This window comes from Otolemur garnettii, unplaced genomic scaffold (assembly GCF_000181295.1).
Source record: "Otolemur garnettii isolate 467f Iridium unplaced genomic scaffold, OtoGar3 scaffold00049, whole genome shotgun sequence".
Lineage (NCBI taxonomy): Eukaryota > Metazoa > Chordata > Mammalia > Primates > Galagidae > Otolemur > Otolemur garnettii.
In genome coordinates, this window is record NW_003852444.1 from 4,082,541 (window position 1) to 4,102,815 (window position 20,275).

General features: G+C 36.7%; 1 protein-coding gene across 5 annotated transcripts in view; it reads left to right on the forward strand.

Moving 5' to 3' along the window:
• BRAF (B-Raf proto-oncogene, serine/threonine kinase) overlaps positions 1-20,275 on the forward strand; it is a 182,094-nt gene that overhangs the window by 99,413 nt on the left and 62,406 nt on the right. For all 5 annotated transcript variants that reach the window (XM_023514190.1, XM_023514193.1, XM_023514192.1 and 2 more), the window contains exons 4-9: positions 1,535-1,638; positions 2,535-2,637; positions 5,586-5,734; positions 6,648-6,767; positions 13,370-13,529; positions 17,854-17,890. In XM_023514190.1, coding sequence (XP_023369958.1) covers positions 1,535-1,638; positions 2,535-2,637; positions 5,586-5,734; positions 6,648-6,767; positions 13,370-13,529; positions 17,854-17,890 — 673 coding nt within the window. The remainder of the gene's footprint in view (positions 1-1,534; positions 1,639-2,534; positions 2,638-5,585; positions 5,735-6,647; positions 6,768-13,369; positions 13,530-17,853; positions 17,891-20,275) is intronic.

A 20,275-nucleotide genomic window follows, 5' to 3' on the forward strand; every position in this document is an offset into this window, starting at 1 on the left:
GAGGCAGGAGACTCGCTTGGGCCCAGGAGTTGGAGGTTGCTGTGAGCTGTGATGCCACGGCACTCTGCCCAGGGGGACAGCTTGAGGCTCTGTCTCACAAAAAGAGAAAAAAAAAAAAAAAAAAAATCAGCACATTTACCCCATAAATGCATTAATGTACAAGGTTATGATTTAATTTTAAAATAGAAAAAAATAAAAATACAGAAAATTCTTATTTTTCCTTTATCCCTTCCCCTCCTTTCCCAGGGCCATCTCTGCTTTTCCCTCTGTTAGCTTCATTCTGTAACCAGATCTTTTCAGTGTAGTGGGGAAGATGACCACGGAGGGCTCCAGATTTATATTCTCTTGGCATGTTGCAGCTACAGTAGAAAAAGTGTCTATGTATCATTTTAGAGAAGAACTCAAGCACTGTTTGGGTCATATATCTAGCCCTGAACCAGAAGCTGTTGTCAGAGATGTGGGAAACTGATCAGCTGGTTTATGTCAACTATGGCTAGAAAAGTAGCAACCCTTGACTAAGTTTCTCGAGTATCCTAGGGTTTTCTAGAGAAGGGCAGGTTCCCAGAGGAAACAGGGGCAGCTAAGCAACTACACAACAAGCATCAATTATACACAATAAGACTATTATTTTTTCCTGCTTATGTTTAGAGCCAGTAAGGTGTCTCTTAACAGTGTGATTGAAGGATTACATAGTTTTCAGCTTTGAATAATGTTGAATCAAAATTGATTTTGCTTTAAGTATTGACATCTGTTATTTCTCAGTAGTGGTACATTATATTGGTGGGTGTCTTATGGTGGATACTGTTATATTTTCTGTCTTTCTAATATGTTAAAAATATTTTAAGGGTACATGTGAAATTTACTAGGTGTAGAACATAAATGTCCAAACACAATAACTAAGAAAATGCCATGAAGGCTATGTTAACCAGTTTGATGAAAATATTTCAAATTGTATATAAAACCAGCACAGTGTACCCCATGATTACGTTAATGTACACAGCTATGATTAAACAAAAATTTTAAAAAATAAAATAAGAGGCTCGGCGCCTATAGCTCAACCGGCTAAGGCGCCAGCCACGTACACCTAAGGTGGCAGGTTCGAATCCCCAGCCCGGACCTGCCAAACAACAATGACGGCTGCAACCAAAAAATAGCCGGGCGTTGTGGCGGGCGCCTGTGGTCCCAGCTACTTGGGAGGCAGAGGCAGGAGACTCGCTTGAGCCCAGGAGTTGGAGGTTGCTGTGAGCTGTAATGCCATAGCACTCTACCCAGGGGGACAGCTTGAGGCTCTGTCAAAAAAAAAAAAAAAATAAAATAAGAAATAAATTATAATTTAAAATATCAAGAAAATTAATTTAGCTTCAAATTGGTGAATAATGTTAGAGACTTGAATTATAATTTCCCTTTAATATTAAGTTGTAGACATGATGTTGTATCTGACCTAGTAGCGTGTCTTAACATTTTAAAGGTACTATGTTATAAAGGTAAATTATTGAGGATTTTTTTTTAAATCATTGTATTTATGATATCATAGGTACCTGCAAGGTGTGGAGTTACAGTCCGAGACAGTCTAAAGAAAGCACTGATGATGAGAGGTCTAATACCAGAGTGCTGTGCTGTTTACAGAATTCAGGATGGGTATGGTTTGTATGTGATACAAAATTTTGTTTAAAATTTTTTTTTAAAAATCAGACATTAAACTTTGAGGTTTCTTCTAGGGCCTTTACGCAAACCTAGAGAATGAGAGTCAACTTTAGAAAAAATATATTAAATTAGCCTAAAGAAATCTTGTAGGCTGGGCGGCTCCTGTGGCTCAAAGGAGTAGGGTGCTGGCCCCATATGCCAGAGGTGGCCAGTTCAAACCCAGCCCTGGCCAAAAAAAAAGAAAAAAAGAAATCTTGTAGGCTAGATATTTTATTTGACTGTAGCATTTGTTACTCTGATCAAATGACTTTATTCACAGTTTGAGATTCTTATAATTTTTGATCCATTTTCCGTGATTTATTTGGATAATGGATGGTTACCCACTCTCTCATTTTCAACACAAATTTATAGCTTAATAAAAGATATATCAAAATATACGTTTCATATTGACTTTTCTTTCAGAAAGTATCTTAACATTATTCCAAAACCCCTAAATTTTTAATTTTGTTTAAAAAAAATCTTTTTTGGGACATGTTGTCCCTTGAGTATTCTTTTTCTTTGAATGGATAGTTAAGTCCGTGCCTGTGATTTTTTTCCTTGGACCCCAGGAACAATCCATTTTCTGCTGTTGTAGGTCTTTTCTGGAGCTGACTTGAAGAAAAGTGTACCATCTCTTTACCCTGCTGTTTGTCCAAGAGTGATACATTTATTTGGGGTAAACTTAAAAATTAATTTATTGCCATTTAAATTTCTAACGACAGAAAACCAGGGAACCAAATCTCCCTCACTATTACTAGCCCCTCAGTAACCAATTTTCATATCTTCAGCATGAGGTGTATGAGAATTTTGGTGTAAGACAACCAAGAAAGGCTTATATATGCATTTTTCAGAGAGAAGAAACCAATTGGCTGGGACACTGATATTTCCTGGCTTACCGGAGAAGAATTGCATGTGGAAGTGTTGGAGAATGTTCCACTAACAACGCACAACTTTGTATGTATCTTTACTTATTTTATTTAAGTGTCAAAAATGTTCAGGTTTTTATGAATGAATTTTTGTTCAGGGAGTATGAAAGATAGATTTTGGGATTGACATTTTACCTAAATTGCAAATTAGTTTTGTTCTTTAAAAACTTACATTTATTTGTACCCTCAATGAATCCCAAACAAAAAACTTACATTTAAGCTACAGAATTGGTGATGCCCGTAGCTCAGTGGGTAGGGCGCCAGCCACCTACACTGGGGCTGATGGGTTTGAACTCAGCCCAGGCCAGCTAAACTACAGAGTTTTATTTTAAACATTATGATTTCTTCTTCTTCTTTTTTTTTTACATTTCATAATAATTACTACTACTTTTCCTAATAATCCTTCATAGCTAGAAATTGGATATGAGGAAGAAAAAGAAGACCTAAATTGCTAAGCATGAGAGACCACATTAAAATGGTGCCTCAGGAATATCCTCCCCACCAAAGGATAATGAAAGCAATATGGATTAATTCCAGAATGTGGGAATTCTCACAACACAGCTGAAAACCTGCCAGTCAATTTGTAATGAGAACTTTCCATTTTCCAACACTTACCTAGGGATAGGATAATGAATGAGACTAGCAGCATCTCTGCCTTCGAGAGAGAATTTTAAAAGAAATTTTCATAAGCATTCATAATTACTGTGTATATTTCTAGTTCTGTAAGTACACGGTTCTATAGCTGCACAGACACTTCTAACCTGGCTTTGAGGAGTCAGAATGGTTTCCCAAAGGCAGAAATATCTAAGCTGAGGCCTCATGAATGAAGAAGTAAAGAGTACTCTAGACACAAGGAACAGCAAGAAAACATGTTACCACTGAAGTTTTGAAAGAAGTTCAAAATGCATAATACAAGTTGGAGGGAGGGGTGTTAGCCATATAGCAGGAATTATGGATAGAATGGGCAGAGTCCAGCTCATGAAAATCCTTGTAAGCCATATTAAAGATTTGGACTTTTCTCTAAAATAATTAGAAATTTAATACTTGTAAATGAGGGGAAAGTGTGGTTAGATTTGTGTTTTAGAATGATTGTTTTGAGTGCCATGTAGAGGTAAGAGTAAAAGCTTGTGTTCTGCTTAGAAAGGAAAGTATTCCTTCCCCGGTTTTTGCTGTGTATCAAGGAGTGCTGCTTATGCCTCCTGGTTTCTTAGAGTCCTTTATAAAAGCAGTTTCTTCAGTATTTGCCTACATCCCAGGAGTCCTTGGAAACTGAGATAGTGGGAGAGATAGGGAAACTAGATTTGAAACATATGCCACACCACGTGTACAGCCCTTCCTCTTTCTCTATAGCCACTCAGGGTCTCCCTTCCCATAGCCTTACCCCTTACAAATTAATACATGTAAAATTGCCTAGCCTATGCTACCAACTGATTTACCACACATACTTAGATATGCTCAAATTCCAGAGTAAGTGTAAACTGAAAATAAAGGAAGATAATATTGTCCTGTGCCCATTTTTATTAACTAAGTTATACTTCCAAAACAAGCATGTTGGTTAAAATTTTCTAAATGCTTATCCACAATTTTTCTCCTTCTCACATGTTTTGTTCTACTTCTTCCCTCTCCTTCCTCTTCTTCGTCTCTCACTTTTTCTCATTTACATATACAAACAACCAGCTACACATAGTTTTAAAGTGTAAGTTAATGGCAGAAAGAAAGACTGATTGAGTACATTAATGGAGGAGGACAAATTGAGGCCTTCATGAAACTGAACAGGTGAATAAGGAAATGAGTGGTTAACAAAAAGGATCAGATGATTTAGAAAAGCTGAGATCTATGAAAACAGTTTTTTGTTTTTTGGTACTCTATTTCCTGAGATTCTGCTAATGGTATAAAAGAGGGTTGGTTTGGTAAATAGTGACCACATAAAAAATACTGAAGATGTTTTAATTTTTTATGTATCCAGACATAAATGGAAAAAGAACAAAAATCTAGACGTAACTATTTGCCTGTTTTATATCCCCTAAAAAGTTATACATACAAAAAAAAAAAGACAAGAACCACTTTTTTTTTTAAGACAGTCTCACTATGTCGCCCTCAGTAGAGTGCTGTGGTGTTACAGCTCATAGCAACCTCAAATCTTGGACTCTAGCGATTCTCTTGCCTCAGCCTCCCAAGTAGCTGGGACTACAGGCGCCTGCCACAATGCCCAGCTATTTTTGGTTGCAGTTGTCATTGTTGTTTAGCAGGCCCGGACCAGGCCAGACTTAGTGTATGTGGCCAGTGCCCTCTTCACTGAGCTACGGGCACCAAGCCAAGAACCAAGTTCTCAAAAGACTAGAATGGATTATGTGCTGGCTATATTTTTTTTTTTTTTTTTTTTTTTTTGTTTTTGGTTTTTTTTTTTTTTTTTTTTTTTTTTTTTGCAGCTTTTGGCCAGGGCCCTACTCCTTTGTGCCATAGGCGCTGCCCCTGGCTATAATTTTCTTGATAAAATATTTAATTTTTTATTCTATTAAATATGTTTATTGAAATAGATTTTGTTTTTGAAATCTAACCTATCATGAAAAGCATTTACATGTGATAGAATAGATCAGAGAGTTCTGATTTACATTTTTTATATAGTCAAGGTAAGTATTATATGAATATAGGTATATACTGGGTCATAATGTAAAAGATACTTCTTACTATTTATTGTTTGTGATTAAAATTTTAAAAAATCTGAGATGAATTGAAAATATACAGCAAAGAATGAAATAGAAGTCACTCATGGTTTCACCACTCTGAAATAACCATTGTTACTATTTTGGTATTAATCTGCCCTTTTTAAGTTTTCTGCTTATTGTATATACAGAAGAAATACATTTTAAACAATGTCTGGCTTGGGTAGGATTGATTTTTTCCTAGCATGGTTTCTGTTATTTCTAAAAAGCTTCTTGCAAGCTTTTCAAGTCTATCATTTTTTTTACTTTGCAGGTACGGAAAACTTTTTTCACCTTAGCATTTTGTGACTTTTGTCGAAAGCTGCTTTTCCAGGGTTTCCGCTGTCAAACGTGTGGTTATAAATTCCACCAGCGTTGTAGTACAGAGGTTCCACTGATGTGTGTTAATTATGACCAACTTGAGTAAGTAACAAAATATCTGTTAATATCTATCCATTTTACATTAAAATTTTCTTAGTGTGAAACTATTATGTCTTAAAGTCTGTGAGGAGTTTTCTGCCTAGTACACTACTATAGTATACCCAGTTCTTCTCTCCCAGACAATAATTCTGGTTCAGCCATGCGCGTAATTCATATTTTATATTATCTTTTAATTAATCAAGTCCCCTAGCCCATAGAAATCACTTTTGGGTAGTTTTGGGGAGGAGAGGGAATTTTGTTTCAATTAAGTTAATCACTATATTTTTGAACCACAGATTGGGGAGTCTGATTCTGTCAGCTATTTTATAAATTACATTCATAGTCTTCCTCTTTCTCTCCCTGTCCCACTCTCGCTCCCCTGCCTTCATCCCCATTCAATTCCCTTCCTCTAATCTATTTAAGAGTAAGATATAAAATGTACCCAATATATCTCCTTCTAAAATTTTTTTTTGCTTTATGCCACTATACTAAGTCTATTGTATTGTTGCTGATGTTAAGGTCTTACTGTTTTTCTTTCTTACTTTCTTTCCTATTTTTCTAAACAAATAGAGTTTAACTCTGTACTTTAAGTAAATAATAACAATGTAACCTAAGTATATACTCTGTCTTCTAATTCCTTAACCATAAAGCATGCTTCCCCCACTCCCTCCATACCATATGTAGAAATTTGCTGAATAGAACAATTAGTTTTAGATTCTGAGGTTGCCTTTGAAAGTACAGTACAATCTTTTAACATAAGCCTTTAGATAAAACACAACCAATTGAATTCTACCAATTGTTTCTGAAAATGGAATTTTATCTCAGATTTTTTTGTTAACTGTGTATTCTGGTGTATGAAGTTTCTGGGTTTTGCACAAGTTAGGTTTGTTTTGTTTTGTTTTGTTTCACCTCACAGTTTGCTGTTTGTCTCCAAGTTCTTTGAACATCACCCAATATCACAGGAAGAGGCCTCCCTAGCAGAGACTGCCCTTACATCTGGATCATCCCCTTCTGCACCCCCCTCAGATTCTACTGGGTATGATGTTATTTGAACTGCTTGCTTTTGGATCTTTCGGTTAATTTTAAACTTTTCCAAAATTTAAATTGTTAAATTGTTAGATTTTTTTCCCCCTAAATTACTTGTTTTATCACAAAATCAGATATTTACATACATTTGGTATAGATAAATGGGATTAAAGCTGACATAGATTGTTTTAGGATCAGTAAGATAAAATCAAGCCACAGATAGTTTTGAGTCCCTGCCTTGTGTTCAACATTTTATTAAAGTTATATTAGATATAGAAGTATATGTCTTCCATGTATTGAAACATTAATATATGAGACAATGGAAAATAATTTAAAACTCGTATCTAACTATAATATACTATTCTGATGGAGTATATTAAACTATGTGATGAGGATGTAAATGTTTTCATGTTTACAGGAGAAGAGAGATTAATAAAAGAGAGAGCGTACTCAGAAAAACTTAATGAAGAAGGTGGGATTTGAACTGGACTTTAAAGAATTGCTACAATCTGTATGAGCCTAAGAACTAAAAGCCTAGATGAAGGAACAACGAATGACAAAACAGTATAAGTAAAGGAAGTGAGGGTGGTAGGAGCTAGTGAGGAAAGGCTTATCTAAGTTGAGAAGTCCCATGTATAAGACCAGATTATGGAAAGTCTGGGAATTCAGACTGGAATTTTAGACTTGACATAAGGGAAGACAAAGAATTAAAGGTTTTTTAAAGCAGATTACCAACCTGGTAATAATGGTTTTAAAGAAAGAATCACCTAGCAGTAAAATATGGGTAAAGTGATAGAGAAAGTTGAGAGTGAAGAAAGCCCAAGCTCAGTTGCTATTGGTAGTGAAAACTGGGAGACAGTGAAGACTTCAATGGGAGTGGTAGCAATGTGGAAAATGGATAGATATTTATAAAGTATAAAAGAAAAAAATTAATAGTATTATTAATCAGTAATGAAGATAAAACCAAGAAATTATTTCAAAAACAATACAAAGGCACCATATGCTTAACTTTCATAATAGGGAAAGAAAAGGAAGGCATGATAATAATGAGTTAAGTTGGTACTAGTTTGCTTTAGTGTTTCTCACGCAGGTCTGCTGACTCTTTTCCTTACTGGATTTGTAGCAGAATTATCTATACTATGTCTGGAAGCATGTGGTTAGAAAAAGAAAGTCTCCCTACAGCATTCTGTTTACTTATTTATTATTTATTTTTCTTATTTTTTTTTTTTTTTGAGACAGTCTCACGTGCCATGGTGTCATAGCTCACAGCAACCTCAAAGTCTTGGGCTCAAGTGATTCTCTTGCCTCAGCCTTCCAAGTAGCTGGGCTACAGGCACCTGCCACAATGCCCAGCTAATTTTAGGGATGAGGTCTCACACTGCCTCAGGCTGATCTCGAACCTGTGAGCTCAGGCAATCCACCTGCCTTGGGAGTGCTGAAATTACAGGCGAGAACCACCACACCTGGCATCCCTACAGCATTATTTAGTTAAGATCAAAAATATTTGTTGACAAAAAAAAAATACATGTCAATTTTAGCTGTGCTTCACTCCCTCTTCACAATATAATGCTATTGCTTCAGACTTCTACCTAGAGAGACTAAAAATAAGTAAGTTGACACTTCTAATAAATCTGTAATTTTTATGACGGCAACCTTTCTGGGAGTTTCATAGGTTGGAAAATTTAGTAGAAGAATTTTGAATTAAGGAGTGGATATATTTATCTATCTGGAACACTAGAAAATACACCCAGTATGTTCTTTAGTCAGGTTGTAAACCTGCTCTGGTGGAGTCATTTTATTCTTATTGACTCTATCACTAGTTGTATGCACTCGGGTGTTTTTTAGGTGATCAAATAAAAATGTTCTTATTGTTTACTGTAGTTTTTAATTAATTAATCTTTTAGCAATGATATTTTCTCCTGACAGATTCTATAGACCATGATGCCTTTCTAATGGCAGGTACCTGTTCTGTGAACAGAGTTACAGAACACCATAATGAAATTAGCTTGGACTTTCTGAGGTCATGCTGGTAATGATCAGGACATGTGCCTTCCAGTGAAGGAAGACTGTCTTAAAATTAGGAAACCATTTGCCTGTGCCATGTGTATTTTATTCATAAAATAGATTCTGGTCTTGAGCAAATAAGAAAGATGTCTAAATTCTTCTATAAATAATTTTCTTGAGCTTTTATGCCTCTGTAAAGATAGAAGCCACTTTGTTCAGTATAAAAATCCTTTGCATTTTGTTACTAGCCCTGATAATAATTATAATTGTCATAAAAAAGGATAATGATGTAACCAATACTTATTGGAGAAGTGATACTTTGTCTAGTTTTAAATAAAAAGTTAGAGATAGTTCCTTTTCTACTTTTATTTATTTATTTAATTTTTTGAGACAGAGTCTTACTTTGTCATGCTTAGTAAAGTGCCCCAGTATCATAGCTCACAGCAACCTTAAACTCTTGGGCTCAGGTGATTCTCTTGCCCTAGCCTCCTGAGTAGCTGGGACTACAGGCACCCGCCATAATACCTGACCATTTTTAGAGACAGGGTCTCACACTGGTTCAGACAGGTTTCAAACCTGTGAGCTCAGGCAGTCCACCCACCTCATCCTCCCAGAGTTGCTAGGATTTGCTAGGATTACAGGCATGAGCCACCTCGCCCGGTCCCTTTTCTACTTTTAAAAAATGCTGTAGAATATCTAAATTTATGAAAGTCACCATTTTCTATTTGCATTATCACTGAACAGAAATGGTTGCTTTGCTAATATTCTAGATTAAGAATGAGATCATAACTAAGTGGTAGTTTGCTGAAGGGTATTAGAGTTAAAATTCTTATTTTTAATTTGGTACTGCTTTAAAGAGATTTGTAGCAAGATAGGTAAAGGTATCAAGAGAAATATAGTTCACTGCCTACCAACATAGTTTATACGGTATAAATTACCTTGGTGTAGAGAAAGATTTCCCAGTGTGGAAGCTCAATGTTATTAGTTCCCAGAAATGATGAGAGTTAGGAATATACTGGTTTAGATGAATCAAAATCAGAAGAGACTCAATCAGAATACCAGGTAATTCTTTTCAGTGAGAAATATACCTGTTGTGTTAATTAGGCTTCTTATGTTGGATAGGCCCGCACTCCTCTTTTGGAAGATATTTATGGGAAACTAAATTATAGCCAGAAGATTGTTTTGGAATTAGTATATCGTTCAGTTATTTAATGACATCAGAATGTGATAACTGGAAGTGCTCTCCTGTACTTGCCCTCAAAGCTTAAACAAGTTGACTCTGTGGCCAAGACACACCTTACTCCCAGGTGATATTGGATATAAACTACCAAACTTAGGCACTCTGATTTTGTGTAATAGGCAGATATCCTCATATTCTAAGGTATGCATTATTTTCTTTAGATATGAAAATGAAGTTTATCACATTAAATCAGGTTTTTGTTTTTCTTGCTTCTGGATCAATGTGTCTTTTGCATACATGTTTTTGATTTGTTATTTACTGTGTTTCTGTCACATTCCTAATTTGAGTAGGTTTTAGGAATGACTTATTGCCACTTCTGCCTACACCAGATCATTGCTCACTGCAGCCTCAAACCCCTGGGCTCAAGCCATCCTCCCTCCTCAGCTTCCTGAGTAGCTGGGACTATAGGTATGAGCCAGGGCACCTACTCTCAGATCAATTATTGGATTAGACTACTGTGTACAATTCTAGTTAATTCAGGCTTTTTCCAAGTTTAAGTCTTCATTTAAAGTATACTATTGGCTCGGCGCCTGTGGCTCAAGTGGCTAAGGTGCCAGCCAGATACACCTAAGGTGGTGGGTTTGAATCCAGCCCGGGCCGCCAAACAATAATGGCTGCAACCAAAAAATAGCCAGGCGTTGTGGCGGACGCCTGTGGTCCCAGCTACTTGGGAGGCTGAGGCAGGAGACTCGCTTGAGCCCAGGAGTTAGAGATTGCTGTGAGCTGTGATGCCACAGCACTCTACCCAGGGGGACAGCTTGAGGCTCTGTCTAAAAAAAAAAAAAGTATACTATTGCCTTGAGACATTATTATTAGTAGTATTGACAGAATCTCACTCGGTTGTAAGCTAGAGTGCCATGCCATTAGCCTAGCTCATAGCAACGTCAGACTCCTGGGCTCAAGTGATCCTCCTGCCTCAGCCTCCTCAGTAGCTGAGACTGCAGGTGCCTACCACAAAATCTGGCTAATTTTTTTCTATTTTTAGGAGATATGTGTTTTCACTGTTGCTCAAGGTGGTCTCAAACTCCTAAGCTCAAGTTATCTCCTGCCTTAGGCTTCCATAGTACTAGGATTAAGGGTGTGAACTACCACTCCCAGACTCTGCCTTGAGAATTTAAATTATCCTATAAATGGTGTTGTAATTGTACTCTTGCCAAGCTTTTATATTAACTAATGTCATTTTTACATTCTTTTACCTGCTCCCAAAATTTCTTATCAAAGGGTATACATAGTGCTTTGGCTGCTTAAAGCAAAAATAAAGACAGCTCTGTCAGAAACAAAATTTTTCAGTAGCCAGAAGAAAAAGAATATAGATGGGGCAGCACCTGTGGCTCAGTGAGTAGGCACCAGCCTTATATACCAAGGGTAGTGGGTTCAAACCTGGCCCCAGCCAAGCTGCAAAAAAAAAAATAACCAGGCATTGTGGCGAGTGCCTGTAGTCCCAGCTACTCAGGAGGCTGAGGCAAGAGAATTGCCTGAGCCCAAGAGCTGGAGGATGCTGTGGGCTGTGATGCCATAGCACTATACCAAGGGCGATAAAGTGAGACTCTGTCTCTAGAAAAAAAGAAGAAGAAGAATATCAGTGGAACATGCTAATTTCTCTAAATCCCAGTGTCAATCAGTTTTTTAAGTATAGAATATTTTATTTGCATTGCATATTCAAAATGAATTCATTTGGTTAATATGAACATACAAAGTCAGAATTCCCTTCTCTATCCTTAATAATGTGCTTCAAAGAAGTAAAATTATAAAGTAATATTGTTCAGATTCTGACATGCTCTTTTCAGAGGCTTTATGTCAGTATTTGGCTTCCTTTGCTCTTCAAGCCTTTATCCATATCTTTCCTACTACATATTTTTCCCATTCCTCTTCCAACTCTCTCCTTTTACAGAAAATATCTTTTTATTCTCTCATCATTGTCTTTTTAGCCATGTCTTAATAACCACTAAATAATGTTAATAATAGTAATAATTGGAGTTTGCATAAGATGGAGTGGAATGACAGCCTCTACGTGAAGAATTTACTTGTGCTGATTTTGGCCCTGACAGAGCTCGGTGAGATAGCCTTACCTACTCTTATCAAGTTATATCACTTCCCTGCTCCCTGAATATCCTCTGTGAAGGGTAGAGACTTCTTACCAGTGCTTATGATCTAATCTCAAAATTTTAATTTCTGTGAGTGCCACATTCATTTTAGAGCTGATGAGAGACCATAGAGTTTCTTATTTAGCAAAAGTACCAAAATAAGTCGTTATGTATTTTGGTAGTTTGATCAAAAGCAATTTTTTAACTTTTCTTTATTTTTGCAATTTTTGGCCGGGGCTGGGTTTGAATCCGCCACCTCTGGCATATAGGGCCAGAACCCTACTCCTTTGAGCTATAGGCACCACCCAATCAAAAGCAATTTTTAAAAATGTTTGCTTTAATGTTTAATATATGATTCTTTTGTGTCTCTTGTTTCAATAATTGGGTGTGACTAACATTCTAAAATACGAGAGATATTGGCAGGGCCAGGCACAATGGCTCACACCTGCTATCCTTGCACTCTGGGAGGCCCAGGTGGGTGGATTGCTTGAGCTCATAGGTTTGAGACCAGCCTGAGCAAGAGACTCCTGTCTCTTAAAATAGCCGGGCACCGTGGCAGGCACCTGTCATCCCAGTACTTGGGAGGCTGAGGCAAGAGAATCGCTTGAGCCCAAGAGTTTGAGATTGCTGTGAACTATGACACCACAGCACTCCACCCAGGGCAACAAAGGCAGAGTCTGTCTCCAAAAAATATTTATATATTGGCACTGTGAGGATCGTCTTCTGAACTTGGCGATAATCTTTGGATATTGTTCAGGATTTTCATTCAACTCTGGTGTAAAACAATAGGTACATCGTTCAGGTCCTAAGTACACATGTACATGTATTTTCAAAATATTTATAACTTCCTAACAAAATTTTCTTTTTAGTACCTTCAGATATCATGAAATGGCAAAGTCAGAAAAAATGGCAGATTTTATTTAGTGTCTACTTAGAATATATTTGTTTATAATTTTAAAAGACCAAAACTTCCTCACTGATTAACCACAGGTAATTTCTAGTCATTTGTAGATTCCCCTGAAGTTTTCTGGGTACGAAAGAGTGTTCTTATTGGTAGTTCCTGGAGGGTCTGCTTGAACAAAGCAATTTTGGCGATATTATTGTAAGAATATATTAATTTTTAAATTAATACTATTAAAGCCATTACTGATGGACTTGTAATGTTTATTTTAAATATTTTCAGAATATAAAAACAAGATTATCTTTATATCTTCCATTTTTTAAATATAATTATCTCTTCATACTTGCTCTGAATTTTATCTTCTAATGACTTGATCTTTACAGGCCCCAAATCCTCACCAGTCCATCTCCTTCAAAATCCATTCCAATTCCACAGCCCTTCCGACCAGCAGATGAAGATCATCGAAATCAATTCGGGCAAAGAGACCGGTCTTCATCAGCTCCCAATGTGCATATAAACACAATAGAACCTGTTAATATTGATGTAAGTATCCATCATCACTAGAACCTAGCAAGTATATATCTTTGTTTTTCTGCTGTAATTATAATTTAAATCAGAAATAATTGACATCTTTTATTTATTAGTTATTTTAAGTGATCATTTTCTTATGAATGACATCAGAAAAGTCCATCATCTTCTCCGAAGGCATTTCACTGGTATCAAATTGTAGAGTTACTCTGACTTTTTCCTTATGACACCATCTCCATGAAAGCCTTCTCTTCTGATAAAAATGATTTAAACATCAAAGGATTGAACTTAGCCGGGCCAGCTAAAGACAACAATGACAACTACAACAAAAAAACAGCCGGGCATTGTGGTGGGCACCTGTAGTCCCAGCTACTTGTAAAGCTGAGGCAAGAGAATCGCGGAAACCCAAGACTTTGAGGTTGTTGTGAGCTGTGACACCACAGCACTCTACCAAGGGCAACATAGTAAGACTCTGTATCAAAAAAATAAAAATAATAAAAAGATATACTTTGATTTACTGCATATCATCAAAAAAAAAAAAAAAACATCAAAGGATTAACAGAGGTCCTTGGGGAAATTGCAGAAATTCTTTAAATTTTTGAGATATAAGTTTAGGACTTTGAGATATGAATTTAGAAGTAATTAGGGTGTGTGTGTATAAATATATACATTTTTTTTTTTTAGAGACAGAGTCTCAAACTGTCACCCTGGGTAGAGTGCCATGGCATAACAGCTCACAGCAACCCCCAACTCTTGGGCTTAAGCGATTCTCTTGCCTTAGCCTCCCAAGTAGCTGGGACCACAGGCACCCACCACACCTGGCTATTTTTCTTTTGTTGTTGTTGTTGCAGTTGTCATTATTGTTGTTAGCTGACTTGGGCTGGGTTGCAACCTGCCAGCTTTGGTGTATGTGGCTGGTGCCTTACCCACTGAGCAACAGGCACCTCCATAATTAGCATATTTATGTCAGTTAAAACCATGGATATAAATAAATTGAAAAGGGGAAGAAATTGCAACTCTGGTGAGCATTAACATTTTTGGTGCCAGCTTCTGTCTTCTTCCTAAGTCTCACTCCACACGACTAAGGGAAAGTAGCATTGCAGAAACCAAAGGTAGAAAAGGGGTTTCATCCCAGCTACTCAGGAGGCTGAGGCTGTGACACAATGGCACTCTACTGAGGGTGACATAGTGAGACTCTGTCTCAAAAAAAAAAAGAAAAAAGAATGTGGAAGTAGTTGATGGCATTTGCTGTTAAAGCCAAAATGAGGTAATAACTGAAATGACTGTTTATTTTGGCACTGAAAATGTCCTTTGAGGGCAGCGCCTATAGCTTAGTCAGCAGGGCGCCAGCCACATACACCTAGGATGGCTGGTTCGAACCCAGCCTGGGCCTGCTAAGCAACAATGACAACCGCAACCAAAATATAGCCCGGCGTTGTGATGGGCACCAGTAGTCCCAGCTACTCAGGAGGCTGAGGCAAGAGAGTCGCTTAAGCCAAAGAGTTTGAGGTTGCTGTGAGCTGTGATGCCACAATACTCTACCCAGAAAGACAGCTTGAGACTCTGTCTCAAAAAAAAAATTGTCATTTGACTTCATTGAGAACTATTTTAGAAGGCTAGCAGAGGGGGGAGAAGGCAAATGAGGAGGTAGGATTATCAATTTTTAAAAGATTGGCTATAAAGAAATAATAAAAGAGGCACAGCTTAATGCAGGGTTGAGGGTCAGTTTTTTTTTTTTTTTTTTTTTTTTTTTGAGACAGAGCCTCAAGCTGTCCCCCTGGGTAGAGTGCCGTGGCATTACAGCTCACAGCAACCTCCAACTCCTGGGCTGAAGCGAGTCTCCTGCCTCCGCCTCCCAAGTAGCTGGGACCACAGGCGCCCGCCACAACGCCCGGCTATTTTTTGGTTGCAGCCGTCATTGTTGTTTGGCGGGTCCGGGCTGGGGATTCGAACCCGCCACCTTAGGTGTACGTGGCTGGCGCCTTAGCCGGTTGAGCTATAGGCGCCAAGCCGAGGGTCAGTTTTTAATATAAGAAATTTCAGCATATTTGTAACTAGAGAGGAAAAAGTGAAGAGGGGTTGAAGATAATCAGAGAATAATTGATGTAGTAAATCTCCTTGAACTTGGAAATGATGTTCCTCAGAAACTGTGAAGACAGCTCAGCACCTGTAACACAGTGTTTACGGCACCGACCACATGCATGGAGGCTGGTGGTTTTGAACCTGGCCCAGGCCAGCTAAACAACAATGACAACTATAACTCCCCCCGCCCAAAAAAAATAGCTGGGCATTGTGGTGGGTGCCTGTAGTACCACCTACTTGGGAGGCTGAGGCAAGAGACTTGCTTAAGCCCAAGAGTTTGAGGTTGCTGTGAGCTGTGACGCCACAGTACTCTACCAAGGGCAACATAATGACACTCTGTCTCAAAAAAAGAAACTGAAAAATTGAAGATGAAAATAGCCGACTAGCTCTGTAGCTTTTCACAGGCTATATGATATTTGGCAAATTACCCCTGAGGCTAATAATGTCTACCTCCTGTAGTGATTTTAAATGCTTATTATACCCAGTATATAATAAGAATTCAGAAATTACTGCTAATATTACTGTGCAAATATATGTAGTATAAGGGCAGGACAGAGGGTTCCTTGATGGTTTGTTTTCTCTTTTACTTAGGAAGGGGTGTAAAATAATGAAGGAACTACAAAAGAGTAAAGTTTGAAATAGCCAGTTTGGGAATGCTAGAAGATCTTAGGTAACCTAGAATGAGTAGAAAAGATTGTCAAAGAGCTTTAAAAAACACACTTGAGACTGAAAAATCTAAGTTTCTGTTAGTGTTAGCTTTAAGTTATAAGAGTAAAGAAAGCCAATTTGCTCAATCCATAGTTGAGGGGAGTTTAGAGTTGGTACAACAAAAAAGATGTTCCATCTTGTCTAGAAGGCCCGTTGCTTTTCTATCCCTCCAGCCCCCAGTTCACAGCCATTTCTTTGATTGTTCGTCAGTGATCAAGTCCTGTGATTATTATGTATAGCATTTAAAACCATACTACTTAGTTGGCATTAACTAAGCAACAAACATTGCCTTCTTTTTTATGCTTAAGCTTTTATTATTATGTCTTTTAATTTTCACATGTGTGCTTCTTGCTTCCAAAGAGATCGTAAGGTCTCAAAAACACAGAAAGTTAATGGTACCAACGAATTTTTATATTTATTGGTAGCTGCACCTATTATCTTGTCTGCAGGTATATATGTGTTTGTTGATTATTATGTAGAAAATGTTGAAGGCTTTGTTTAATACATTGAATGTGATAGAAATACAACTATAAAGAATTTACACTGTTTTAGCCCATAAACAAAAAGTTGTCTATTTGCAAAGAGCCTATTGCCATTTTTCAAAAAAGAGATGAAGTCTTCCTATATCGACCAGATTGGCCTCTTAACTCCTGGATTTAAGTAATCCTCCTGCCTTAGCCTCCCAAGTTAACTGGGACTACAGGCTCACGCCACTGTGCCTAGTTCCATACAGAGCCTCTTTAGAGAGACTTAGAGCCACCAGTCCCTTATGTTTAGGTTAAACTGAGTAAACAAACTATTCCAAGTCCTGCCTATCAGAGTCCACCTCGTATTACCCATAGAGACTTTCTCACTACCAGCATTATTGCAAAAAGCTGTATTTTAATAATAAAGACAAACTTTAACAGGTCCTTATTTGAGCAATTTTGATATTTTCTAATGTGTCCATACTTTCATAATCGTAATCAGTGTACTTTAATTTTTTATTTTTTTCATTATACTGTAAACATTATTCAGGCTTCATAATTATTTTGGTAACTGCATAATACTTCATTAAATTGATACAACATAATTTAACCATAATATGGCAAAATGCCTACAACAGGGAAATAATTATTATAATTTTTTAGTATGATGGATTATGCTGCACTGAACATCTTTGTGCATATCATTTTTTCTTCTGAATTTCTTCCTTAGGAAAAATTCCCATAAATGGAATTATAGGATCAAAGGATGGACATTTTTGTGGCTCTTAATATGTGCCAATAGAATTTTCTTTAAGGATTGAAAGAGCCATTGGCTTTGAGTGGTCTGAAATGGATTTCAACCTTTAATCAGGACTAATAATCCTTTCAGTATAGAGTTAGGTGCTTCAAAATTTGGTTTTTATCATGTTCACTGGATAATCCCATATTCTATTTTGTGAAGTAGTTATAAAACAGGTATTATTTTTAATTAATCTTCCTGTTGCATATTGGAAAAAATTCAATGTTATTATTACTTTCTTACTATGTGGTTTGAATAAATATACATTACTGTTTATTTGTAGGACTTGATTAGAGACCAAGGGTTTCGTGGTGATGGAGGTAAGTAGAGATTTCAGTTTAAAAAAAAACTCAGGGAAAAATGCAATTGCTTCGCTGCTTGTCTTCTTTATACTTGCTTCTTTCATGAAACACAGACACAGAGAAAAATGTGTAGAGAAAAGCCCCAAATTTTTTATAGTATTATTTATCTCTAATAAAATTTTAATTGATTCATGAGTAGAGAATATGAGAAGACATAAAAGTACTATCTGCATTTTAAAAATATTGTACCAAAAAAAGATCCTTAATTATTCGACCCATCTTATTAGTCTCTATAATTGGCTCCAAAGTTGAGGTTGCTACATTTCCTTTGAGGGCCTCCACTGGTACTTATTAATGATTAAGCTTAGAATCAGATAAAACTTGGCTTTGCTAAATTATTCTTAGAGGGAATCCCTTGGGTTGCCTGCCACAGCTTCTTGATTTATTGTATGTTATCAGCCAGTTTCCTTCAATTTTCTGAAAGTGTTTGAAATGTACATTTTATAGAATAAACTCATAATAGGAAAGCCTACTTGCTCTCTTACTGTCTAGTGAATAAAGTAAGCCAATAAGATGCTGAATTGGTATTTCCTACAGAATTTTCATCTAGTATTTACTGTAACACATAAAACAACATTGCTTCAGAAAATACTTTTTGTAAGAATCCCTTGATATATATGCTCGTAATGTTTTCTAAGAGATGGTATTTGAAGCTATCTTGAAGATTTCTTTCAGGTGGTCCTCTTCACTTACCTTCTCGACTAAATTCTATTAATAAGGAAATCTGTAGTATTGCTTATCATGCTTAGAATTGGTCTCTTTACTGTGACCATTTTTATCTTCACTATGTCTAAACCCAGACTCAAAGATATTTTACATTTTAGTAAATATTGTATGAACCATCTTTTGCTATATGTCTGTACACCTGCAAAGTAACCAAAATAAGGATAAGCCTGCATTATATACTCTAAACGTAGTATTGAGTACTGCACATAATTATACAATTTTTTTTCTGTTTGTTATTTCATGAACCTGCCTATTAATGTTGCTGCCAGTTTGACCTTTGTATGTCTTAATAGCTGTGGCTTTTGATAATTTTGCCCAATACATCCAGCATTTAAATGTTGCCATCATGTTAGCATCACAAAGTTAACTTAGTGATAAATACAGCCTGCTTAGTACCTAAAATCAAGTGGCATTTCTTGTCCTTTTTATGAGTCACTTTTTAAAAAATCATTGGGATTTTATGAAAATAAGCAGATTTTTTTAAACGTCCAGAATTATTTTGTAAAGCAGGCTTCAATTCATCTTATTTATTCCCCATGACTTCTTTCATTTCTTCTGTGTGTCTGTCTTCCTGTGTTTGCCTGCCCCTCTCTTTCTCTTCTAACAGCCCCTTTGAACCAGTTGATGCGCTGTCTTCGGAAATACCAATCCCGGACTCCCAGTCCCCTCCTCCATTCTGTCCCCAGTGAAATAGTGTTTGATTTTGAGCCTGGCCCAGTGTTCAGAGGTAGTTGGGCTCTTCTTTCTTGTTTTCACCCAAAGTAAACTAAATATAAAACTACAGCTGCTGTTTGTGCCTCACCCTCACAGTGTGTGTTTGTAAGTGTGAGAGTTTTCAGTACTAAATTTCTGCTTGGCCTGGCTGGAATGCTCTGAATGTGCTTCTCACACATACTCACTACCACAAGCTTTCTGTATGCTGTCTGTCATAAATTTTTAAAAGTAAGAAATTCTGAGCTGAGTTCCATCTTGTTGTTAGTTTATTACTTGTTAGTCTTGATTTACTCAGTGTGGGGGAGAATAAAGCATGGGGGTATGTGGGGGGGTCTTCAACCCAGATTCCTTTGGTTTTAACACATTTAGGTAATAACTTTGATTATTGTTAATATTTGGAAATAATTTTTGGAGTTTTTAAGAAAAAATGTAAATGTAAACTTCAATTATGAAGTATTTTAGGTATATAGCTTCTTTTACATTTTTGTTTTGAGATTTTATAATGTCAGTAGTGCTTTGGAGTTTTTTCCCCCTGTAATGTGAGATGTATACAAGGTGACCATAAAGTTCTGTACAATTTAAAATTGCACACTATTTTACATTGCACATGAACTTTATGGCCACCCTGTATATCTGTGTCAAAGGTAGAGAGAAGTAAAAAAAAGAAGTTTATAGTATGTTTTGGATATTTCAACATACTTAATAAAATTTGAGGATTTATACTTTTAATTATGTACTAATATGAGAGAAACATTCATGGTATAATTTCATTCTCCCATTTCATCTTGCCATACTTTAATTGGTGGTTAAACTGATTGTTAAAAATTTAAGTCAAAATTGGGACAGATGTCTTGCCATAAATATTTTTCAAGAGTTATATTTACTGGCTCTTAGTAGTGTCTG